We start from the raw sequence: 25,956 nt of genomic DNA on the forward strand, positions 1-25,956 counted from the left end.
AGACTCTACTGGCCTCGGTTAGCATGTCAAATGTTCACGTTTATAACAGCACAATTATAAAAATACTGAACAAGTACTGATGTTTGTTTGTTTTTTTAAAGGATTGGCAGAAGAACATAGCATCGCAATTTAGGTTTGCAGAGTTGCATGTGAACAAACTACAAGACTTCTGGAAGCATGTCCTTTGGACAAAGAAGACAAGGATGGAGATGTTTGGTGGAAACCAAACACACTATATCAGCCAAACACCTCATACTAACGATTAAGCCTGGTGAGCATTAGAGATGTGATCGTTTGGGCTTGTTTTTACCCACAAAAGCTGCACACCTCGCAGTATCAACACAATCACAAACTCCTCTGTATACTGAAGGATTCTAGACTTAAGTGTCTATTCAGGTCGAGATGAATCCATGCTTTTTATGCTGTTTACACCAAATTCTTACCTTGCAATCTGAGTGTCGCAGCAGAAACTGAGACTAAACAGACCAGGTTACTTTTTCCAGTCCTCCACTGTGCAATTTTTGTGAGCCTGTGTGAACTGTAGCCTCAATTTTCTGCTCATTTGCTTTGAGGTTCGACAAGGTTATTGTCTCAAAGTGATGCTGAAAAACTAGATGATGCATTTGTTACTTTAAGGCTTGACTATTGTAAATCATTATTATCTAGTTACTCTAAAAGTTCCCTGAAAAGTCTTCATTTCATCCAGAACACTCCTGCAAGAAGACTAACTGGAACTCGAAAGGTTTCCACGTTACCATGGTAATTTCTCTGTTTCTGGTTCCCTGTTAAATTCAGATTTTTAAAAATCTTTCTCCAAACATACAAAATCGTTATTGATTGAATGTTAAATACCTCATAGTACCTTATTATCTGAACAGAGCACTTTGCTCTCACACTGCAGGCTTAGTTGTAGTCCCAAGGATATTTAGAAGTAGAAAGGGACCCTCTTCCATGAAACCAGCTCCCAGTTTGGATTTGGGATAAAAACACTTTCTATTTTTAAGATTAGACCTAAAACGTTTTTGTTTTTTTGATGATGATGATGATGATGATGATGATGTTGATTCGTTAGGCCTAAATCAGGTGAACCTGAATCCTCTGTTAGTTATGCAGCAATAGGCCTTGGCTGCTGAGGGGTGCTCAGCGTAATGCACTTAGCATTATTTCTTCACTCACCTCTTTTTACACCACTTTGTATTTAATCATGAGCAATTATTGAACTCTGGCTGTCTTCTGTCACCACCCAACCGGTCACGGCAGATCGCTGCCCCTCCCTGAGCTTGGTTCCCCCGGAGGTTTCTTCCTGCCAAGGAGTTTTACCTTCCCACTATCACTGAGTTGCTCAAAGGGAGTCCCAAGGAAAAAGATAAACGCTCCTCTGGTTGTGCTTCATATGTGATGTGCTGCCTTCAGGCTAACTGCTAACTGGGGTTTCTCTCTAATATTTTAGGGTCTTTATCTTACAATAAATATACATTGAGGGGACTATTACAGTGAATTAGCAGCATATGAATAGAACAGAACTGAATTGAGCTGTTCTTCATATCTTGACTGTAATGACTGGTTATTTGTGAGTTAGTGTTCAACATCTTGAAGCAGTCTGCCTGAACGACACCTATATGTGCACAGAATTGCTCCCACATGATTGGCTAGATTAATCAGCTGTTTAATGAGAGTGTACCTAACAAAGTGTTGAGTGTAGATATTTAGTATGGTAATGGTTGACATTGAGGACAATTGTATAAACACACACTACAAGTTCAAGTGTGACCTTGATTGCTCTTACTACAGACACTGTGTGTGTGGTTCAAACATCATAGATGCACACAGCATTATTTTGAGAAAAAGCATGAAAAATAAAAGGAATGGGTATTCCCTTGTCATAATTTTAATGCGATGACACTTTCCATGCACAATTACAAACATCAGTGATTTGAAAAAAAAAAAGGCACAGACACACACACAGGCATCAGCATTACAGATGAATAAAACAAGTCGATGATTCTATCATTCTTTGCACTGTTTAATCCATAAAATATTCTTTTAAAAAAAAAAAAAAGGTGAAAAATCAGTTTACTACATCAATAAGATTAGTAAAACTAACAGAGAACCACACCAGGCTTGACCTTTTCCTCACTGATTATTCACAATGTTAAAAGCTTAAAACTCTGACATTTTTTCAACAGCTCCTCTTCCTTCAGTGCGGACACATTTCACAGACTCAAGCATTACAAACTTTGGGCAGCTGTTGCTAATAGCCCATTTTACATTCCACTCAGAAATAGCATTTTTATGACTTCTTGTATCATGAACTTTATATTTATTCCATTGCAGTAAACCATCCTCAAGGCAATATGATCCACTTGACATAGCACTGGCAGAGAAGCTGGCCTTTTAAAACATACACTTCCAAATCTATCATATAAATAAAAGTAATGCAGCTTATATTATTTTGTAGCAGTGCTTGGGGGAAGAACAGACATCATACAGAGGTTGACTGGCCAATATCAGGGCCTCAGACTGCTATCAGGCCTGACATGTGCAAATCGTCCCTGATGGTTCAGATGAGAAGAACAACAGCTCTCCGTCGCCTGTCGTGAATTTTTAGGATGACAGCTCAGACGTTCACAATGCCCCCTTAAATTCCTCGAAAGCTCACATGTCACTTTTGCCATTTTATAATCTGTTTTCTGTTCACTGCCCTGCGTCTTGTTCACGAAGGAAAACAAGGAGGGCCGTTTCAGAGCTCCTTGCACCTGCTCGGCCTCTGAACAAACACATGCACAGATGGACTGCAGCGGTTTTGGCTCCGGTTGCGACAATTCGTCGGCGAGGGAAAGACAAGTACTTCTCAGCTTTCAGCGACGCTTCCAGCTCTGCCGCAGGAGAGTTCGTTCTAACGACGTTGGCTTCCAGTGGTAGCGGTTTTTTATGCGTTTAAAAAGAGAACGTGAGTTTGTCAGCCGGGCAGGCACACCTTTCCGGCAAACAGCAGTCCCACTATGGTGAAGAATATTGACAGAATGAAGAGTACGTAGGAGGAGCCCACCACTGTGTTGTTGGGCAGCTTATATGGCTGTCCTCCAACCTCGTTGATGTAGAATCCAATTGGGAAAATGAACGCAGCCATACAGAACAGGATCACTGCAATGAGAAAATACAAGGATAGAGAAGCATCAGCACCAATGATTCTGCTGCAGAACTAATCGCTCAGTCATACCAGAGTAAAAACAGGATAGCAGCCCCGAAAATATTTTTGCAAGTGACCAAGTTGCATCGACCGCTGATTCCACAACGTTTGAGTGTCCAACAACCCCAATGTTTGCAAAAAATTGCCGAAAAGCAACATTGCTGAAAGCCTGTGTTGCAGGATGGTTAAATCCCCATCGTGCAACAGTTACATCACTAATTGTGGAGAAAACCCTGGAGTTTCAAATCTGTGGGTGCTGGCTGGAATGTAAGTAGTTAAGGTGAATTTATAAGTATGCAACAATTTCCACAGTTGATTATTAAACTGATTGCATGTAAAATCCAACTTGACCCAAATTGATAGCATACAAACTGCAGTTTTGATTCACCAAAGCCGCTTTGAAGACAGTTGCAGCCTACACAGTGGGCCGTTCTGGCTGTTGAGATGGTGGAGTCAGTGATGGAGTTAATCTTGGGGTCTCAAGTGTCACTTAGGAGGTAGAGTGCATCGCCTACTAATCAGAAGGTCAGTGGTTCGATTCCTGGCTCCACCAGAATGCATTTTAAAGCATCCTTGGCCAAACTGCTGATCAGATTGCCCCTGATACCAGAGTGTGAGTGTGTGAATGTTAGATTAAAAGCATTAGACGTAAAAAATGCACTTGTATGAACGTGTGTGTGAATGCTCTGAGTGCTGTAATAGAGTAGAAAAGCACTATATAAGCACCAGTCCACTTACCAAAACACTGACCAGCTGTTATTAACCTGAATGTTTTTCTTTTAAACATTTAAAGTAATATGACACTCTCTGCACACTAATTATGTCTCTTTTCTACGAAAATAAAAACTAGCAGCTATTAAACAGAGCTCCTTATATATATTTTTATGTTTTCATGATTACCTGAGCTTTCCCACAGTGAAAATAATTCTGAAGCAGAGGTAGCTGAAGTTTATTTCACAGCTTTTTTCTGAATTTATTATATAATTTTGGTTTGGTACTCTACATCCATTAGCACACAGCTGCACTGCAAATCTCAGCAAGTTCAAGTTTAGCTGGAGCACATAAGCCAGTCATTTGCAGAAAGGGAAAAAGTCATTTTACAATCCCCGCTGTGAGTAACCACAGGCCTGTAAACACATCCCAGAGCCACGCTCGCAGGTGAAACTGAAAAAGATTATTTGAGCGCATTTTTTGATTGAGTGCAAATTGTAGCAGTGGATACGTACTCCCCGTGAAGGCGATCCATCGGGCATATCTGCTGGCCTCTCGGTGCCAGTGTGACATCACAACAAGACCGCAGGTGACTGTAAGGGAGATGATGCCCAGGATGATGAAGAGCAGCACGGTGATCCATTCTCCCGGCAGCCGTGGGGGGGTGCAGGTCCGATCTCGGCCATGGATGGTCTGGCACTGCCGGACGAGACCCAAAGTCAAAGAGCCTGGGGAGAGGAAGGAAGGTAGGTGAAATATGAGAAAAATGAGGTTTGTGATGTTGCATCCATCAACAAAGCAGAAAAATCACGCTGAGACAAACAATAAGCAAACATCATTGTGTGGCATACACAATGGTCTCTATAGAACATGGTATTGATTATTTTAGGTGAATATCGATTCAGGTTTTCATCAAAGCAGTGCTGGTTCTGTACATTTTCACCAAAGAATGACGAGTAAAGGTACTCCAAAAAAAAAAAAAAAACAACTTTTGAAATACAGGATAAATCTTGTCATTGGCACAGTATGAATCAAAAGATCTCTTCTCCACTAATAGGAGTTGTGAGACAGGTAAGAAAGCCTGCTCCAAAGGAAATGTGACGAAATGCATGAGAATGGATCGTTGGAGAGTTTCAGTCAGTATATCACTACACTGCATTTAGACTTCAGTGCTGCATACTGATCACAGTATTTTACTAATGACACTATTTACAGTTGTGCTGTCATAGACTTACAGTGGGGCAAAAAAGTATTTAGTCAGCCACCGATTGTGCAAGTTCCCCCACTTAAAATGATGACAGAGGTCAGTAATTTGCACCAGAGGTACACTTCAACTGTGAGAGACAGAATGTGAAAAAAAAATCCATGAATCCACATGGTAGGATTTGTAAAGAATTTATTCGTAAATCAGGGTGGAAAATAAGTATTTGGTCACCTCAAACAAGGAAAATCTCTGCTCTCACAGACCTGTAACGTCTTCTGTAAGAAGCTTTTCTGTCCCCCACTCGTTACCTGTATGAATGGCACCTGTTTGAACTCATCATCTGTATAAAAGACACCTGTCCACAGCCTCAAACAGTCAGACTCCAAACTCCGCCATGGCCAAGACCAAAGAGCTTTCAAAGGACACCAGGAAAAGTATTGTAGACCTGCACCAGACTGGGAAGAGTGAATCTACAATAGGCAAGCAGCTTGGTGTGAAAAAATCAACTGTGGGAGCAATCATCAGAAAATGGAAGACATACAAGACCACTGATAATCTCCCTCGATCTGGGGCTCCACGCAAGATCTCATCCCGTGGGGTCAAAATGATCATGAGAACGGTGAGCAAAGATCCCAGAACCACACGGGGGGACCTGGTGAATGACCTGCAGAGAGCTGGGACCAAAGTAACAAAGGTCACCATCAGTAACACACTACAACGGCAGGGAATCAAATCCCGCAGTGCCAGACGTGTTCCGCTGCTGAAGCCAGTGCATGTCCAGGCCCGTCTGAAGTTTGCCAGAGAGCACATGGATGATACAGCAGAGGATTGGGAGAATGTCATGTGGTCAGATGAAACCAAAGTAGAACTTTTTGGTATAAACTCAACTCGTCGTGTTTGGAGGAAGAAGAATACTGAGTTGCATCCCAAGAACACCATACCTACTGTGAAGCATGGGGGTGGAAACATCATGCTATGGGGCTGTTTTTCTGCCAAGGGGACAGGACGACTGATCCGTGTTAAGGACAGAATGAATGGGGCCATGTATCGTGAGATTTTGAGCCAAAACCTCCTTCCATCAGTGAGAACTTTGAAGATGAAACGAGGCTGGGTCTTCCAACATGACAATGATCCAAAACACACCGCCCGGGCAACAAAGGAGTGGCTCCGTAAGAAGCATTTGAAAGTCCTGGAGTGGCCTAGCCAGTCTCCAGACCTCAACCCCATAGAAAATCTGTGGCGGGAGTTGAAAGTCCGTGTTGCTCGGCGACAGCCCCAAAACATCACTGCTCTCGAGAAGATCTGCATGGAGGAATGGGCCAAAATACCAGCTACTGTGTGTGCAAACCTGGTAAAGACCTATAGTAAACGTTTGACCTCTGTTATTGCCAACAAAGGTTATGTTACAAAGTATTGAGTTGTATTTTTGTTATTGACCAAATACTTATTTTCCACCCTGATTTACGAATAAATTCTTTACAAATCCTACCATGTGGATTCATGGATTTTTTTTTTTCACATTCTGTCTCTCACAGTTGAAGTGTACCTCTGGTGCAAATTACTGACCTCTGTCATCATTTTAGGTGGGGGAACTTGCACAATCGGTGGCTGACTAAATACTTTTTTGCCCCACTGTATTTACACTGATCCATCCACATAAAAGTCACGGAGTTCCACAGGGATCTGTTCTAGGACCACTACCAAAAATATTATCAGAGGGCAACATGGGCCATTTCCACCACAGAAAAGATGGTGGTAGAAGTACAACTTCTAGGGCCAAAACTGAGTTATTTAAAACTTTGTGCTGGGGCAAATTCTGCATCTTTTTAATAAACCATGACTCGTTTTATGTCTTGGTTCCCACTGAAATTAAAGGTCATTTAGACCCCAATACTTATCACTTTATATATGTTTCCATTGCGCAGATATATTCATCTATGAAAGATGAAAGAAATGAAACTAAAACTTTTACCTAGAAGCCTGGATGACCCACAGTTTTATACTTCTAGATGCAGACAATACTCACTTTATTGTACTTGGCCCTAAAAACCTCAAAAACACAAAAAGACTTCTCTGCTGTTGTTTGTGCTTATCCTCTGAAACTTCCAGGTCTGGTTTCTGCTAGCAAGACACGCCCAGTTTTCCCACAGCAGCTTTTGTTATTTCACTTAACAGACTTATGTATTTGTGTTTCTTTCCCCTTTGTAGCTGGAAAAATATAACATTGCTTTGTTTTTATGGACCAATCAGTAACATCGGAAAGAAATGACATCACAGCTGTGGGGTGGGTTATTTCTGTAACACAAACCATAGACTTTAATAGACAATGAACTTTCAGGTTGAGAAAGTTAAGCCGATGGTGAAGGACCTTATTCCGGCATCATTTCTAATGACCTGAAGGGGGCAGCTTTCAAAGACTGTATGCTCACTTGATCTAAGAGCTCAGTAAACACCGTCTTGAGGAGTTTATGATTTTTATCACTAGTTTCACAGTTTACTGAGTGCAACATAATGTTCATTTTTTACATTCTGTCCCACATTAGAGACAAAAAGTACGACAAAGCAGAGTATACCTTGCGGCGGGCAGCATGCAGTGGCCACACTTTCTCATTTAGATCAGATGGGTGAAGAAATGGAGACATCTTTTATTTACAGTCTATGCCACAAACACACACAATCTGCATGTAGTTAGTGTGGCTAAATAGTCAGTATGTGACTGATAGACTCTTCCCTTTAAGCTTCACGTCTACTGTGAGTAGTGTTTAATGTTGTAGAAAGACACTGTTGACATGATGACCCTGCAGGAGTCTTTCTCCCCTCCCCACCACAGTCCACAGGGGCCCGAGGAACCTGCTATTATAAAAAACTGGTTGATCGGTAGAACACCAGCAGCAGTATGATATCAAACAGGTCAGGAGTTCTGGCACAAAACGGCAAAGCATCATGCACAGAGAGAGCAACGGAAATGAAGAGATTAGTGGCGCGAGTCCTCTGATGGCCTCCTGTCTCCCAGAGGCCTGGTGGGTGCTGTGATATCAGGTAGGAGGGCTACTGTCTGCACTTGGAGCCCAACAGAGACTGCATCTGCTCAACTTTGCATCCACGCCAACAAGATAAGACTCCAAGCAAACCAGTGCGCGCACTGAGAGTGGAAAAAAAAAAGCTAAATAAAATCCTCCCACACTATCATTTGTTCACTCGCCTCACTCTGTTTTCTTTCTTTCCCTGAATTATCTTTAGAAGAGAAGCTGTATACATTTTTAGCATTTAGCAATGCAATCAAGGTTATTTCGACCCAATGAGTGTAGTATTAACACACTTAACGTGATTACAAGCAAACCGCATAAAAAAGAGAGAAGGAAAAAAACAGTGAAGCACTGAAACATCTTTTAATTTGGCAGGGAATTAAATACAATAAACCGCATTTGAATAAACATCTGGTACTCACAGCAATCAAGCCGCTGTCAATTTAGATTTAACTGTTAAGTATTTGTAAATGCACATGTGGTTTTTATCCTCACTCCACCCACGAGACAAGTACAGCACAAAAAGCTGCTTCACATAAAAAGAATTGAATACTTTAGACCATGCATGTTAACAAAGATCCTAATGTTGGGGTGATGATAGAACGGCCGGCTGAAGGAAACATCAGGCCTGAGTCAGATCCCCCCGCAGGCTGACCTAGACCCCATTTCCACAGGACATCCTGTTCTTACCACAGGGTGGAGGAAAGTGCAAATGGTGGATCCATTTCCCTGGAAACTGCCCTAATGATCCAAAAATCAAGTCTGCTGTGGCTACACATTCACACAATCATCCAAACTCTGAAAGCTTTTGCCCTGAGGGACAAACATCTGCTCATCCGAACAGACCGGGAACAGAAATGCAACATTCTGATTACAGCTTGTTTGGGTCACTAAACGTAATCAGCTGTCTACAGGAAACTGGAGAAAGAACTTCACAAGTAATCTTTCATTACCTAAAGGAAACGAAGCTAGGTTTTCAGCAAGTATGCAGTCGATAACCTAACTAAGAAAATCAACACCTAAAATGCGAATGGCTAACTGTGGAGGTCATATAAAAAGCACCTAAACTCAGGCACTTAACACCTGATGTGCCATTTGACCCTGTGGTGGCTGAGGATTTCCGTCTCGAGCACTTTTTGAATATTTTGGCATCAATTGTGCTTGAAGTGTTCGGCGTGTTCGCAAATGTTCAGTCATACATGTAGGCTACAGATGGGAATCACCAGACATCCCATGATACGAGATTATTCCGACTTTTACCATTCTGTAACATGCTTTGTCAATATCAGTTTTATCCAATAAGATACTTTTTTGCTGCAAAATAAGACTATCAAGCACTATCATGCACACTGTCACTAAAACCTGCCACAGATGTTCTCATAAAACAGTCAGTCAGCCATCAGTCTGCAATTAAATGGGGCCAAGTTGGCAATTACATGCAGTCTGTTTCTGATAATACAGCAATTCGCTGCAATAAATCATCGAAAATCACATATCTGTTACTGTCTACATAGACAGAAATTCACATGTAACTATTACATTTGAGCTCAGCCTTCCTTTTCTGTTGGAATTAACCAAAATACAACCAGCTGAAACCAGTTGAATCCTCTCGAGTTGCACTCATTGATATATTTGAAAACCTTTGACAATCTCTCTGAGAGTGATTGCACTAGTAATTTAATATACGGTGTCCCTGTAAGGAAAATACTGATTACTTCAAACTGAATCACCTAAATGAGGATTAGAGTTTGTTTTTACACAATACGATATATATTTATCAGTTTGAGGAAGACGTGACTACACTGAGCACACACGGCTAAAATGAATTATGTCAGAACTGAGCATTTAGAACTTAATTGTCCGGGTGGAAAAAATTACTTTCCCAAGAGGTCCAATTAAAAGTCAAACATCCTCAGTCCCACACAGCACTTCCTGCCTTCAGATAATTACCATCCAGCTAATTAGACAGGCACACAAGGCTTTTACTACAGTCATTTCACACTATTATTTACTTTGAGGAACAGGAGATAAGAGCTTCACAATGTGAGCTCTTTCTGAGCTTCAGTTCGTTTACAACTATGGCTATGGCAACTATTTTATAAAAGAAACATTTACCTGTTTCTCATTTAATCGTGCAAAAATAACCGCTTCTTATATCCTTAACGAGCAGCTGAAACCATTTATTTTTTAAAGAACAAATTCAATCCTGTAATGACCACTCAGTACGGCTGTTATATCCTTGTCTCTGCTCCTCTGAAGCATTTTGATGGAGGTGACAAGAGCCTCGTGCAGCTGTGCACACAGTCGTTTGTGCCAGTTTTAGTCAATGTTTAGCTTTGGATGCTGCATCTGTGTATTGCTTTACTGCAATAAGCAGATAACCAGGAAGGCTGAAACTACATCTTCAGCTGTAGCGCACGCTTACCAATAACCACTAATCATCTAATTTTATGCAAAGAAACAGCTGAGCAAACCAAACTGAGCAAACCAAATTCTTAAATTGTATAATCATTTAAAATATAAATGTTTGTCCTCCAGTGTACATTTAGTTACCTGTAACAACAAGTGTATGCCTTTTTAATAGACTTTTTGCAAAAGTATTAATCTATCATTTGGAAGGGTTTGGTGCCTTTGCTGCAAGCCTATCACAAACGCAGGCCAACTACACACTATCTGCTTTAAATTATCCTTATGTGTCAAAACCGTGGCAGGACTCTACTGTCAGCAAACTGAATGGACTGGACATAGTTTGTAAAACACATCTATCAGGACTTCACCATAGTCCAAGTAACTCTGTAGACATCCACAGTGTGACGTTGGTGAAACACAGATCAAAGAAACTGTGTTTCCATAAACACCATGACCTCAGTAATTGTGAAACAGCAGATGACCAAAGTGACCAAAAGAGTGAGTAGGTCCTTATCAAAGAGCGGTCACCATAATGGAGCTTTAGGTTCCCCGGTAGAGCCAGAAGAACCTGGAGGAAGAACAGCCATCTCAGCAGTAGTCCATGAAACAAGTCTTAATGGCGGGGCAGCAAAAGGAAGACACTTGAGTTCCCTGTTGTTCTTTCTCACGTGCTGAATAGCGCAGGAGAAAGGCCACTTTTTGCATGTTCTGGAAATATTCTGATTTAGGTGAGGGTGCTGCCAGGGTAGAAGGTGAAGAAGTCAGGTCTGGTCATCTCATGCTATGAACCTATTGGACTATTTTCATCTTAATAATAGAAAACAGTCCAGAACCTGACCTTCCAAAGTTCAGGGATGCACTGCATGTGTGAAAACAGCTGACAGCATGCCAAATGGTATTTAAAGGACTCTGAGAGCTGGAGGGAAAAAAAGATTCTCCAGCACCCATCATGCAAGGTTAAACCAGGTGATGCCCTCCTACAGTAAAGCATGGTGGCTGTGGCATCAGGCCATGTGCTTGTCAGAGACTTAAATACCTAAATAGTGAAACAGTGTGTGCAGCTGGTTGTTATTGAGCAGCTTTTTTTTTTTGTTGTTGTTTTTAATAAGAAGACAGAATTAAGAGTGCAATCTTCCACAATTGTTCTGCTGTCTGCTTATTTTTCTACAGTGGGTAAACTTTTTCATCTCATGTGGTTGTTGGTAGATTTCCTTTTCCTGTGTCACCCCGACTTCCCCGCATGCAAAGCACAAAAAACAAAACACAGTGCTGGAGTGTCCGCAACCTACCGCCTGATTCTCCGATGTTGATCCAGTCCGGGTTGGCAACGCTGGCGATGGCGAAGATGTCCGCAGCTAGAAAGAGACATCCTGATATCACCGTGAGTTTATCCATGTCGGTGAACACAAAAGGAGGGACCGAGGGAGACAGGGCATCGAGAAGTGACCTAAACCCGCATGTCGTGTCCCATCACTGTGGAATTTGGCCTGTGCCTCTTCCACGCCCTCTCTTCACATTGTATTTAATTTCCGGTGGTTTGATGTCCATGCATGGGGTGATTTCTCTTTGTTGTTCCTCCGAAAGTGGACTGACTGACCCGACCTGCTGGCCCAGGAGGGGAGTATCGCTTCAGGGGGTCACGGGTCGCTCCACCGCATCTCGGTGATATTCGTGGGGAAAACACGAGTGGAGATTATATTTAAAGAACAAAATACTGTTTTATGCATGCACTGGACTTGGTGCCTGAGTTTGCATGAACAGTCCGATCTCTCTCCCCACATATGGAAGCTGTTTCCTACCTCGGGAAGACCACAGGCGGAAAACGCCGCCCATGCTCACATTAAAGCGGCTTTCCGGAGCTTCACCCCCCACACTCGCACATCCAGCTTTCTTACTTCTCATTGAACGCCTTCTTTCCTCGCAAAATGACCCTGCTTTCTCAGAGGAAGACAAACTCAAATCTAGACAGCCTACCTCTACCCTCCCGTCTCCACGCCCGTCACTCTCGCGAGAAAATCCGTAAACTCTCGCAGCTTTTTTTTTTTTTCCATCGTGCAGATTTATGTAGGTGGTAATGATTTCCTGGACACACACGGTGGGGACTAAAGCCCCATTCCCGAAAGCATGCAGCCACACTGTGGTTATTATCAGATCAAGTAAACTCAAGTCTGATTTGATCAGTTTCCACCAACTCAAACTTTTATTCAAGACACCAATGACCTTAAACTCGGTGCAGTAGATAGAATTTATTCCTTATTTTACATCAGCTATACAGTTAACGTGGACACATGAGTGTGATGCACCAGAGCAGCATCACCTGAAAGTATACTGTTTCAACACCTATAAATACCCAGTGTTGTTACAACAAATGTCTGAGGAGAACACCATTGTAAAATAATCCTTTTTTTGTTGTTGTTCAAATGTAGAAGAAACGAATTCTGCTTTGCTGTCAACCACGCTTGAGTGTGTGGTGATGAGGGTGGGATTTAGATCTCATCCACGAAGGGTGTTTTTACAAGATTGCCACTGGATGCCATGGTCTTCTTTCCAGATACGAATGTTTTGGCAGCCTGAAAAAAGAAGAAGAGCTAAGTTTACACGCCACTTTTACACTACGACAAAGCACAGACAAAAAACAAAACAAAGTCTTACATTAGCAACATCAGTCAAGGAAATGTTGTCAATTTTTTTGGAGATTTCTTCGGGGGATTGGTAGGATGCATCAGTCAGAGCCTGACTGCCCATGGCTTCCAGCAAACCCTCTGAGGTTTCCAGAGACATCAGGTAGTGGCACTTAAGCTGAGCCCTGCAGAAAGAAACGAGGGGGGGGAATGTATTAAACATTATGCAGTTGGCATAGTTTAAAATTGTTTAAAAGTTTTAATAAGGAATCTTATTTATCTGCAAATGTTTTTAAAAAAAATACAGGAATGAGTAAAAAGAAAAAAGAAATATGGAGGTGATGGAGGGCAGAGCTTCATCCAGTAGTGAGTCAGGTCCTAGTTAGGGGGTGTTTTGAACATGAAACCAGTCTGGCAAGAGCAGCTGCTGGGTCCAGCTGGCCAGCCTCCACCAGGGGTCAACTGCAGCTGCAGACAGGTGTGAAGAAAGGCCCAAGTGGCAGTGGACCTGCATTCTTTAGTGGGGCCAGTGACAGAGAGGTGAAGCCATCAGTCAGCTATTACGTGCTACCAAAAGCAGACTGTGACACACCCCGAATCAAATTAAAAGTAATTGCAGGCCACCAGAACCGTTCCACAGACTCATCAAATAGACCCAAGACAGACTGTTCCTTAAAGACTCTAAACATCAGGTGGGTTTGAGCTTTTAGGGAGGGTTGAAAATGCACCACTGCAAATGAAAGGATGCATTTGGTAGTGAACACTTAGAAGCCAAATTCATAATTGGGATCAATGTCCAAAACATCTGCTAGCTCTATATCAACAATGACGCCACAAAAGAGGCAACAAGTGGCAGCTGTACAAAAAAAATAAATAAAAAAAAAAAAAAAAAAATTACAAGCTGTGGGAGAAGTCTGAACTCACTCCTGAAGGCAGATAAATCATACAATGCCAGTAAAAATGAGATGCTTCTCTCTACTGCAGCGTGTTTAAAGGATTTTTAAATTACATAACACAATCCAGTGCGCATGTAACATCTTCCTTTTATACAGGCCAGCGGCCCCTTTCATATTTTTCCTGCCTTGAAAAACAAAAAAAAGAAGCTAATTTTAATTACTCTATATACCGATGAATCTATCAGCATTATTTGTCACTAACTTCATTAACCTAAACCTGAAAATTTAAAAATCTTTAAAATAACCCCCCCCCAGCGTTTCTATAGCCAAATAGCAGAAAATGTACATTTTCTGTCAGAGGTACATTCTGTCGGGTCTCTCTCATCCTGTTTCTGTCTGTCTGACTCACTTTGCTCGAGTGAGGTCAGCAGCTGTGACTCCACCGTCAGCAACAGCCTTCACCTGGGCAAGAGCAGCCTTGATCACCTGCAGAGAAGAGTGAAACAGTGCTCTCAATAGCAGTTTCATTTGGGGGGAAAGAAAAGAAAAATTATTTTCAAGACTACGGGGCATACTCACATCACCGGCAGCTGCAGCCTGAGAGATGGTGTAGACCCCAAACAGACCAGAGTCAGAGTAGCTTGTATTGAAAGCAGTGACCTGGTGTGGGAGACGAAGACTGAATTAGAATAAAGCTGGATTGTGTTTTTGTGGTTAATGTGCAGACACACTGCTCTGTAGGCGTATGGCTTATTTACAATTTATCTTACAAAACTGAAAGGCACTCACATCAAAGGGGTCTGCTGTTGCCTTGGAAACACCCTGGACCAGTTTACTGGCGACGCCTGCTCCTCTCTTGACGTGCGGCCCAGCTCCCAGTAAATGCTGCAGCACACTGAAGGCCAGAGCCTCGCTGGTGCCTGCTGCTGCTGACTGGCTCACCACAGCTGAATGGACCAGACTGCTGGTGCTGGGCAGGCGAATCTCACCTGGAAATGGGCACGAGGTCATGAGACAGGGAAGTCTGCAAGGTCTATCAATTTCTCAGGTTGGAATCATTCATTCAAAATTTGCTTAAATCCTATATTTTTTCCTTTTCCTTCCCCCCTCTCAGCCAGCTCGCCTCACCTCCACGATACTGTGCCTTAGCCCCTGTGGTGCCGGCTCCACTGCGGATGTTGAGGAACTGCTCTCCCACTTGCTTCAGCACAGTGTGGTCAACACCTAGTAGAAAGGTAAGCATTGTTATCGTTTATCCAAAATCTGGCTACTTCTTTCTTTATATGGAAAATACTTTAAATCCTAACACTTACCAAGTCCAACAAGGGCCATTCTTGCACTGGTGAAATTGTTCTGGACAAACTGGTGCAGCTGGGGAAAAATGGAAACATTGCAATAATTCATAATTGTTTTAGTTTGTATGTTTCGTACTGATAAAAGACAAATAAAAATATATACTCACATGCTCAGAGTGGATGTCGTTGATCATGTGGTCTGGGCAGTACAAGGAGTTACACAGAGCGTTCTTGTAGGCAGCTTCATGCAAACCTTCAACCACACCTGAAAAAGATGGATGGGTGACTGTTAGCTGCAGCGCACTCATGGTGAAGAAAAAACAGAGAGAACATTACTGTCCCTATATGACAGTTTGGTATCTAGGCTCTACAGGGTAATTATTGATTAATCAAACAACCAAGAAGCTTTTTAAAATATTAATCAGGCTCACAGGTGGGAATATAAATTAAGTAGTTCTATATTAAAACAACAGATCCCTTAAAAATCTTTCAAAAAACTGAGTGTCGTGAGAGAAACAAAGGGCCCACCTATCTGGGTGCTCTGTGCAGCTTGTGCCTTGTCCACCTTTACTTTTGGGGTGAGGTCTGACACCTCCCACGAACGGAATTCGGGGGCTGTTGTCACATTGATCAAATACTCCATCACTGTGTCACTAGAGACCAATAATAGAGCAAGCGGGAAAAGACAGTTATCACTCCTGCAACATCACATCTCAAAGCACTCATATGTTCCAGTGAATGTAGTCATTTCACCAAAATATGGAAAAGTGTGTAAACAGAAAGAGACAAAGTTCTTTAAGTATCTCCTAGTACTTCAAACATTTTCATTACATTATTATTACTATTACTCAATCATGTCAACACACATCATACACACAGGTGATATGCAGAGACTCACACGTCATCTCTTAAGCAGTCAACGGTGTAGGTCATATTCTCTCTGGATGAAGTCACGCTGCACAGAAATAAACAGATATGCAATTAGACACCTAAAAAAATCAGCATTAAATGACTGTTTACAGGATAAACCTTTTAGTTACTGACCTAAGACTGCCTCCCACTGCCTCAATACCACGGCATATCTTGAAAGCTGAAGCTCCCTTGGTTGTCTGAAAAGGTAGAAAAGTTAAGTAAAATGTCAACTGAAATGAAGCAATGTTACACACGATTACAAAAGCAGTGGTCTTAAGCTCCATTTATTAACAACAGTTGTGCAGGCTTTTTAATATGTAAACACTGTTATATTTCTAATCAAAATAAGACTTTTACCTAAAACTGAATAAAGATTTGGTTTGTATTCCGGTGCTTCTGCAGCTATATTCATTTCTGTCTTTCAACAACACCAAAGGACCAAGGTTGATGATGACAATGTTTACTTCAAGCTAAATGTGATGATTTTTTTTAAGTTACATACCAGACCGGACGCCAGCCGGAGGAGGTGGGTGACACCCTGGTTTTCAGGGGTTTCATAGCGACACCCAGCCTTGATGAAGACTCCAATTTTGGAGGCTGGAGAATAATTCTCCAGTGAAGCGATAACCAGCCCACTGGGCAGCCTGGTCACCTGGAGACATATAGAGATGTCCTTTAGCATTCTTAGTACCCCGAGTTATAGGCAGTGATTCAGTTAACTGGTTTCCTTGGCTTTCATTTATACAGCTCAGATAATGCGGGCATTTAGTTAGATTACTTAACATTTATATTCAGCAAGGTGAAACAAACAGATAAAGCTTAAAACACAACCAATATATACTACAATTCTCATCACTGCCCGACATACGTGGACATCCTGGTAGGAATGGCCAACCCTGGGAGAGAGGCTGAGGCCAGCCAGGGGCTGAGCAAGGGACTGGTCTTTTCTGGCAGCCGCATAGAAGCGTTTCTGCAGAGAAGAAAAAGAAGTCAACAACCACTGACCTGAACATCCTGTGGATGAAAACCAGTGACCTCCACCTTACGGGCAGCCTGGGCTGCATAAAACCTTGTCTGGGGAAAAAAAACACAAAGAATACAGGAAGGCAGGACATTACAACTAATGTTTTGCTGGCCTTTTGGCTGATATGAGCACAAACTTTAAAATAATGGGATCAATGGCATTAGTAGGGCAGCCTGTACTAAAAGAACTGAATGTTGTGACTAACTATGAAGCTAGTATTATGCAGGTGAAAAAATAATCTTATGACAATGAAAAATAATCTTATGACAAGTCTCTGTTCTGCATTTTGTTTAAGCATATCACCTGGTTTTAATCTGCAGGTCAATTCTTCCAAATTATCTTTGAAGGTATCAAGGATTTGTAAGATTGTAATGTACTCTGAAATGTAATAACAACCTATATATGGTTCTTGGTGTGTTCCATCAGAACGATGGCAAACAACATTACAAGCCTTTAACGACAAATGTGAAAAAGTAAGAACTTATCTTTTTAAAACTAGCTACAATCTACCATTTCAGGCTGCAAAGGTTCTCACTCAGTAAACACACATAAGTGTAGATGTTTACTGCAAAATCCAAACTGCAATAACTGCACAATATTGCAGATAAGAAAGAGGAAGATATCATTAGATAGTAAAATGGAAATGTAAGTTAAGCAACTCGACGGCTAGGTCCTTCATAAACATGAACCTAGCTAGCTCTCATCTCTCAGACGTCAACTAGTTTGATTTCTCTAAGCCTTACTTGAATTAACTGAATAGACAGTAGTAAGCTGGGTGTACAACGACTTAAAATCCGCGGGGTTCGTGATGTAACTAGCAGGTTATTGCTGGTTATGCTCGGAGTCATTCATGACAAGACTTAGCTGACTGCTTCCTCGTCTGCTCCTCATCAAAGCCTGCCCGGACACGACCCGGAATTTAGACACCGTCTAACAAACACAGCCCACAGCTCGGTGTGCAAATGTTCCGACACACAGACACGTAGGACACATTGCCCGAGTCCTCACCGATAGCTGACCGATTCCCCGAATCCCCTTCATCTCCCCTCTTGCCTTGGGTCAGGACGATGAAGCAATATGGCTGGCTTCAAAGTGCCCTACCCAGAATGCTCAGCGCTTTCTTCGCTTGTAAACGGTGCCTAGTCAGTGACCGCGCGCCCTCTGCTGCCCTGGAGATAAAATAAAATAAAATAAAATAAAATAAAATAAAATAAAATAAAATAAAATAAAATAAAATAAAATAAAATAAAATAAAATAAAATAAAATAATTTTATGTGTTAAATATTTTTTTTCATTGGACTAGAAATTATGTAAACGGATGTTGAATGTGGAGCTGCCAGGCAGGAGGATAAAATGAAAACCACAGAGGATGTTCATGGATGTAGTGAAGAAGCACATGCGGAGGGTTGCTGTGAAAGAACAGAATGTTGCCAGGTTGAACTACTTTGGCACAGGGCAGATGTGCTGAGCACTGAAGGGAGCAGCTGAAGGGAAAAGAAAAAAAATTCCGTGTATTTATTTTAAAAGGTATTTGTTGTTCAATAAAAAAAATGTAATCCCTTTCCAGGTTGTCTTTTATTTGGTAAAAAAAAAATGAAAGTGACTTGTTTCGTTGTATTTTTCAATTTATTAACAACGTTTTTTTTCCTCCCAAAGCACTTCCTGTGATTTCGCCAGCTTTGCCAGTGCGCATGCGCCTCACACCACACGTGTGGCAAACGTTTGGACTCGTTGCATGCGACGGAGCTTAGAGAGTTGGTACCGCTGTAAAATACATCACAGGAGATCGCATTTTGCATCGTATCGTTAATCTTTCAGAAGCCAGTCGAATTAAAATAGTCCTCCGTGAAGCATTTCGCCGAGAGGGCCGGAATAGCACAAAAACACCATGGTGAGTGTCTTCTCGAACGAACAAGCTAACAGAGTAGCTAGTTAGCTACCAGCGAGCATAGTAAATTAAGTGCAGAATTCAGTAGAAGTGACCAGAAACAGTGCTGGTGACTATTTTTCCCCGTTAACTGGTTTCTCTTGGTTAACATGGAGTTACTTTGTTTCTGTGTGGTGAGCAGACTGAAGCACAAGTCAACCCAAAGGCCTACCCGCTGGCCGATGCCACGCTGACCAAAACTATCCTGGATCTGGTGCAGCAAGCCTCAAACTATAAGCAACTGAGGAAGGGAGCCAACGAAGGTGGGTAAACACAACGTGCCGTACGACACGGTCGGTGCAAATTAATATTTAAGTTGTTAATGAACGCATTTGAGTGGACAGGCGACACCAGCATGCTCGAAACGTGGTTTCTCTTCACTTTAAACAACAAGCTTTAGTCACAAGCCTCTGATTTCTGCATGAATGGAATGCCTGCGAGAAGAAAAATAACTTTTAGTATTGTTTACACAGATAATTGTTAAATTACACCGTAGCTGTGTCTTCCTGTGGAGGCTAATTATTAGCCAATGTTGAGTGCTTTTATTATATGAATTACTCTTATTAAAGTGCTTGTGAAAAATGTGTTAAACAGACACTTTTATTTTTGTTGTGGGCCACAAAAAGAATAACGGTGCAGCAGTAATGAAGGGTACTTTTTCTTGTGTAACCTGTAATATGCTGAGCATTGTTTTGGTTTTTTTTTTGTTTCCAAGAACAAACTTGCTGTATTCAAGTTGCTCTTTCTTCCCCAGCCACTAAAACCCTGAACAGAGGCATCGCTGAGTTTATCGTGATGGCTGCTGATGCGGAACCACTGGAGATCATCCTCCACCTGCCGCTGCTCTGCGAGGACAAGAACGTCCCCTACGTGTTTGTCCGCTCCAAGCAGGCCTTGGGCCGGGCCTGTGGGGTGTCGCGCCCCGTTATCGCTACCTCAGTCACTATAAAAGAGGGGTCTCAGCTCAAGCCACAGATCCAGTCTGTTCAGATGGCCATTGAGAGACTGCTTGTGTGATTTTTCTTTCACTGACAAAAACTCCTTGAGGGGAAAAAAAAAAACCCATTTTAAATAGTGCTGTCCTTTGTTTGATTAAACATGAGGGGGAAAAATCATGTTTAATTGTGTTTTTGTTTTGTTTCTTGCTTTTTGGGACCGATGTTTCTCATCAGGAGTTTGTAGTAGCCCTGCTCACTTCTTAATAAAATAATTCTTTTTGTTATTTTTTAAAACCTGGTCTTGTGTTCATTAAAAAAAAAATTTCAAGATGAGTAAAAACAAAGTGATTCCCAAATGGTTAGTAACAGAAAACGGGGCGTATCTCTGCATGGTCTGATGTGTGTCAAAGAAAATAGCAGATGAGGACTATCTGAAAATCATGTCCTTGAGAGACCTGACCCAGGACCTGAGAGATGCATCTATTCTTCACTGAAGCCTTATCAGAAATGGTCTCAGTGGAAGGAAACATGGAGAAAAGGTTACACCAGGTTACAGAAACACTGGGATGGAAATCAGTGGCAAACAGGTCATATTTAGTGATGGCTTTGAAATGTTTGGTTCAAACTGTCTTCAGCATGGCTGAAGTCAAGCAGCCTTGACAACTATTCTCAAAGACTAAAAGAAATGACAGGCAAACTATCCTAAGAGAATTGAAAGAATAAATGTGGTCATACCAAACACTGACCCAACAAACTGTTTTTGCTGTATATGCTGTAATTCCGTATGTTTTTGCATGTGTTTTGATAAATCGATCACCTCTTTCCAATTTCTTCTGGCTCAAAACCTTTGTACAGTACTGTATAAAACACGTTCTTACACTGATCACTACATCAAAATGTTAATTACAATTTGTTTTCTTTCTTTTTTTTTGCATCAGGATAAATAATCAGTCGGGAAACATTCTCAAAAGCACGGATGTAAATTGTCAATTAAAAGTAATGAATTCATAATTCCGAATTTCTACAGTCATACAAATACTAACAACTGTGGAAGTCAAAGGACTTACAAACCTGCTAGGGGGCGTGAAAGCAGCATCTAGCTGGCCCCGTTACTGGTTATAATCTGAAGACAGGACATTGTTTCACAATCGTTTGCGTAGAAACTGCAACACTTAAACACGGATTAAGTGGGTATCAACCTGAGATTGGCTTGTTTGAATACTTTCTCCCCTTAAACTGGTGCCAAATCACAGACTACGGGAGCCTGGCGCTTGGAAAGCGCAGTGGATTATACAGCCTCCTCTGTGCGTCCCGCCTCTCTCCGCGCAACATGTTTAAAAAAGCTTTACTGCGGCTCTTGAACGCAGCTCAAATCCCGCTCGATGTTGACTCAAACTTTGTATCAAACCAGTTAAGTCAGTTCCGCATCAGCGTCTCAGAAGCAGCAGCCATGGCTGGGGCTCCTCCTGTTATCATATGGGAGCGTGAAGTTGAGAGCCTGTTGCATTACAAAGAGCTGATCCCCCGTCTGGAGGAGGCTTTAGGTAAGTTCTCCAGCCGGGACAGCGCGGAGGTTATCCAGCCTGTGCGCTCCACGGTGCCCCTGCAGAAACACAACGGGTAAGGCCCTCCGTCTGCTTCAAGAGTGCTTCAGCACAAATCAACCATTAACAGGGTGCAGCTACTGCTGGTTGAAACTCGCTCTCGTTTCTAGGTTTCTGGGGCTGATGCCGACATACATGGAGAATGACGGAGTCCTGTCCACAAAGTTAGTGTGCTTCTACAACAGGGGGGCTGGCTCCACTTTGCCATCAGTGTCAGCCACAGTGTTGCTGCTGGATCCCGAGTCCGGGCATATGAAAGCTGTGAGTTCAATCCCCGCATGCACCTGTCTTTCTGATGGCTTTGGTTTTATGAGCTGCAGTCTCATGCTTCCAACCCGCAGGTCATGGATGGAGAGGCAATCACTAACATGCGTACTGCTGGAGCTTCAGCAATCTCGGCTAAGGTACTTCCGCTCTCGATTTATTCACAGCATGCCTTTTCTATTCTGGAAATCCTGCTGTAGCTCTGAACTTCTGGGTCTGCCCTGGTGTGTAATGCAGCTGCTGATGCGCCATGGAGCCGAGGTTCTGGCCATCTTGGGGACCGGCCAACAAGCCCTGAGTCACTATAAAGCCTTCACTGAAATGCTTTCATTTAAAGAGGTATGCTTCCAAAAAATATATTTATTTTAGAGAACATGATACGTTAAGTACAGCATACTATTACATATTTATTAAAGAATAAGAAGCAAGTGCAACGTCTGCCCCACTAAGAGGCGTGTTTGCTGCAGGGGTTTTCATTTCTTTATTTTTTCATTTAAAGAAATCTGTGCAACATAAGGGACCCCAGACTTTTGCACAAAACTGAACATACTGTGAGTTACCTGAAGGATGTCGGCTCTTATTAAATGTGCAAAATGTGTGACAGCACAGCTTGCTGAGCTTCGTGGGGCTGACAGAGAGGGACAGTAGTAAGCATGTGCACAAAGCATTCCTTTGAGCAGTCCCTGCTGCCGACCTGCTAGCAGTGTCGGTGAGAAAGTGATAAAAATGTGTTCTATATTTTGCCAGATGTCTGTATTTAAAATGATCTCTGACCAGTAACAGTAGCAGCAGTACCTGAACATTGTATGAATGACCCATACATTCATGTTAAAGAAAAAACCAATAGTCTTTTGACGTGTGCCACCAGAACACTCTTAATGCTCTTTAGCATTAATTCTCCAGGTATTTGGAGCTGTTCTTTAGAGATAAGTACCATTCCTTCAGAAGATATTTCCTTACGTGGTGTTTTCTATTATAGTGGTAGAGAGTGCTGTGTAAAATGTTGGTCCAAAATGTCCCATTCAGAGTACCGAAATGTGCGCTGCTTTTCAGTCTGGTTACTACCGTTTATGTCAGAACCGGATACCGGTACCCATCCCTACTGCTGAATAAAGAAATCACTTACACAGAACTTCTGTGACAAACTGAAGCAGGCTTAAAAGATTTTAAAAAGTAACACAACAGCTGAGAAACAAGATCAGTGACATCTATGAGTCTGGAAAGGGTTGTAAAACTATTTCTAAGAAGCACCAAAATTGGGACTCTAGTGAGCCACAGTGAGAGCCATTATGCAGAAATGGAGAAAATTTCCTTTCCTGGAGTGGCCGGCCTACCAAATTACTCCAAAAGCACTTTGAAGACTCATCCAGGAGGTCACAGAAGAGCCCAGAACAACATTTAAAGAACTGCTGGGTTCACTTGTCTCAGTTAAGGTCAGAGTTCATGATTCCACATTAAGAAAGAGACTGGGCAAAAATAGCATCTATGGGAGAGATCCAACATGAAAACCACTGCTGACCAAAAAGAAAAGAAAGGCTCGTCTCACATTTGCCAAAAACATCTTGATGATCCCCAAGACATCTGGGAAAATATTCTGTGTACTGACGAGAGAAAAGCTGAACTCCCATTAGTCACATGTAATGGGACTCAAACCTTCCCATAAAACTCAAAGCATTTCATAAAAAGAACATCAAACCAACAGTCAAACATGGTGATGTTAATGTGATGATCTGAGGAGGCTTTGCTGCATCAGCACCTGGTTTCCTTGATGATTCCAGGATGTTCTGCTTTAGCAGAAAATCCTGAAGGAGGACGTCCAGTTATCAGTTCATGCCCTGGGCTCTGCAGCAGGACAATGATCTGAAACACACCAGCTAGTCCACCTCTGATTGGCTCAATAAACAGAAAATTAAGCTTTGGGAGTGGCCTAGTCAAAGACCAGACTTAAATCAGATTGAGATGTTTTTGACAGGACCTTAAACAGGCCATTCATGCTCCAGCATGGTTTAAATCTGCAAACAAGGGGACAATTACATTTTCACACAGGGCCTGGTAGGTTTGGATATTTTTTATCCCTTAATAAATGAAATTACTTAAAAACTGCATTTAGTATTTACTCAGTTACTGATCACAGCTATATTAATGCATTATCTGCACCAACTAATCAAAGATTTGTTGGTCGTTTCGCTTCCCCTGAAACTTCATTTCAGGTGCGGGTGTGGAACCACAGAAGGGAGGGAGCGGAGAAGTTTCGCCGCTCAGTTGGCGGTCCCGTGACGGTGTGCGGTTCAGTGGAGGAAGCAGTGAGGGGAGCGGATGTAATAGTAACAGTAACCAGGTCTATAGAGCCAGTGCTGTGTGGCCGGTGGGTCAAACCAGGGGCCCATGTGGCAGGTGAGAAGTAATTCACCCACAAAATATTTTAAGGGAAGTGGGGGAGATTTTATTTTTTTTACATTGATGGTTATGCAAACCTGAGGAGACAGATGGAGCGTTTTTTTACCGGTTACTACAGAAAATAATTTTAAAAAGAAAAACAGTTTCTCTACTTTTCCTCTAACCAGCGGTGGGAGCTTGCAGGCCAGATTGGCGGGAGCTGGATGACTCATTGATGAAGGAGGCTGTGGTGTATGCTGACAGCAGGGAGGGAGCAATGGCAGAGTCCGGTGATGTCATCCTCTCTGGGGTCAGTGTGTCATCTCCTGTTATGCTTACAGGTCAGTGTGTGTGTCACTGGCATCTTATGTGAGGAAGAATATTACAGCGTTTGTGCCGTTTGCAGGTTGAGGTGTTTGCAGAGCTCGGAGATGTTATTAATGGGATCAAACCTGCTTACAGAGAGAAGACCACCGTGTTTAAGTCCCTTGGTAAGTCTCACTCTTTAAAGCCACACAATCTGGCCTCTACTTCATGTTTTCATCTCATTACATTAAGAAATTTAATGCTTTGAGAATGTCTTTGTTTTTTTAATAACAGGAATGGGAGTTGAAGATGCAGTGGCTGCTAACCTGGTATACGAGCAGTGGAAAGCCAAAGCCTACAAACTGTGAAGCGGCCATGTACTTTTAACCTTTACACATCACACAAATGACCAAGAATGAAGCCATACAAGAACAATTATCAAGGAGCAAAAGAAATATGTCTGGCCTTTCCTCAGAGCTTATTTTAATGTTAAGCTTAGCTGTTAGCCGATGAATCACAAAGTCAGGGTAGGGAAGAAAGCAGATAACTGACTTAATATCGAGGAACCTGAACAAATCTACAACTGCACGAGTTAAGTGAGGCTGTGAAATTAACATGCTGATGTTCCTCTATTGTGGTTATAGTGTTCACCACATTGTTTAATATGGTACACTATAATTCAGAAATAATAAACCACAATTGAGGCAGACTCAAATGTCTGTTTTTTTTTTACTTTTGTAACACTTTCCCACCTTGGTTGAAAGAAAAAATCTGGAGTAAATCCAAGTTGAAAGGAAATGATTTATGCATGAAAAAAATACGCTTGCTGAAGCTAATAAATTTGGATCCTTGTTTTGTTTTTAATTTAATGTTGTTGATCATTAAAGTGTAGGGAGGTATGAACCATGTTCTGGTTCCAAGCGGGGACAGAAAAAGTTGACAACTGCTGCTGCGCTACAAGAGATGGACAGACCAGCGGCTCCATGTCGTCTGTTAATTTACAGGAAGCTCTGAGACTCTTTTTGTAGTTTTGCTTCTGTACACCGCTTCCATTGTGGTGGAGTACAGAAGCAAAACTGAGTGTTAATGGGGCATTTTCCCCTCTTTAAAATTTGGACTACTCCAATCAAAGCATTTCATTGGAAATAGTAACATTTTTAAACCTTTACCTTGACAGAAGAATGTCTGTGGCATCATATAAAATGTAAAAACACAGAGTTTAACAAATTTGCTTAAAAAAAAAAAAAGGAAG

The 25,956-nt window shown here is 42.0% G+C and overlaps 4 protein-coding genes across 5 annotated transcripts; 2 read left to right on the forward strand and 2 right to left on the reverse strand.

Annotated features, from left to right (window-relative positions):
* Positions 1 to 1,051: 1,051 nt before the first annotated feature.
* On the reverse strand, positions 1,052 to 12,591 carry mosmo (modulator of smoothened). The gene is made up of 3 exons (XM_005932840.3): positions 11,830 to 12,591; positions 4,417 to 4,629; positions 1,052 to 3,144 (listed from the first exon to the last, which is right to left on the reverse strand). Exons 1-3 carry the CDS (start codon positions 11,933 to 11,935, stop codon positions 2,960 to 2,962), a joined length of 504 nt encoding a protein of 167 aa, XP_005932902.1. The 5' UTR covers positions 11,936 to 12,591; the 3' UTR covers positions 1,052 to 2,959.
* A 126-nt stretch (positions 12,592 to 12,717) lies between these two features.
* LOC102291756 (cytochrome b-c1 complex subunit 2, mitochondrial) lies at positions 12,718 to 18,413 on the reverse strand. 2 transcript variants are annotated; one of them, XM_005932842.3, is made up of 14 exons: positions 18,297 to 18,413; positions 17,270 to 17,338; positions 16,767 to 16,916; positions 16,397 to 16,461; positions 16,251 to 16,307; positions 15,881 to 16,005; positions 15,520 to 15,617; positions 15,371 to 15,428; positions 15,186 to 15,281; positions 14,847 to 15,046; positions 14,637 to 14,717; positions 14,467 to 14,543; positions 13,193 to 13,346; positions 12,718 to 13,110 (listed from the first exon to the last, which is right to left on the reverse strand). In XM_005932842.3, the coding sequence occupies exons 1-14, from the start codon at positions 18,327 to 18,329 to the stop codon at positions 13,027 to 13,029; spliced, it is 1,347 nt and encodes a 448-aa protein (XP_005932904.1). In that variant the 5' UTR covers positions 18,330 to 18,413; the 3' UTR covers positions 12,718 to 13,026. The 2 variants fall into 2 exon arrangements, with proteins under 2 accessions (XP_005932904.1, XP_005932903.1); XM_005932841.3 differs by lacking the exon at positions 17,270 to 17,338 and adding an exon at positions 17,133 to 17,234 and having other exon boundaries at positions 18,297 to 18,408.
* A 555-nt stretch (positions 18,414 to 18,968) lies between these two features.
* Positions 18,969 to 20,448, forward strand: LOC102292278 (small nuclear ribonucleoprotein 13). The gene is made up of 3 exons (XM_005932843.3): positions 18,969 to 19,180; positions 19,359 to 19,479; positions 19,971 to 20,448. Exons 1-3 carry the CDS (start codon positions 19,178 to 19,180, stop codon positions 20,231 to 20,233), a joined length of 387 nt encoding a protein of 128 aa, XP_005932905.1. The 5' UTR covers positions 18,969 to 19,177; the 3' UTR covers positions 20,234 to 20,448.
* A 984-nt stretch (positions 20,449 to 21,432) lies between these two features.
* crym (crystallin, mu) lies at positions 21,433 to 25,568 on the forward strand. The gene is made up of 8 exons (XM_005932844.3): positions 21,433 to 21,774; positions 21,869 to 22,019; positions 22,100 to 22,162; positions 22,260 to 22,361; positions 24,233 to 24,416; positions 24,587 to 24,708; positions 24,805 to 24,889; positions 24,999 to 25,568. Exons 1-8 carry the CDS (start codon positions 21,485 to 21,487, stop codon positions 25,070 to 25,072), a joined length of 1,071 nt encoding a protein of 356 aa, XP_005932906.1. The 5' UTR covers positions 21,433 to 21,484; the 3' UTR covers positions 25,073 to 25,568.
* Positions 25,569 to 25,956: the final 388 nt, after the last annotated feature.

The sequence above is a fragment of the Haplochromis burtoni genome, unplaced genomic scaffold (assembly GCF_018398535.1).
Source record: "Haplochromis burtoni strain Fernald_Lab_line unplaced genomic scaffold, NCSU_Asbu1 Contig_162, whole genome shotgun sequence".
NCBI lineage: Eukaryota > Metazoa > Chordata > Actinopteri > Cichliformes > Cichlidae > Haplochromis > Haplochromis burtoni.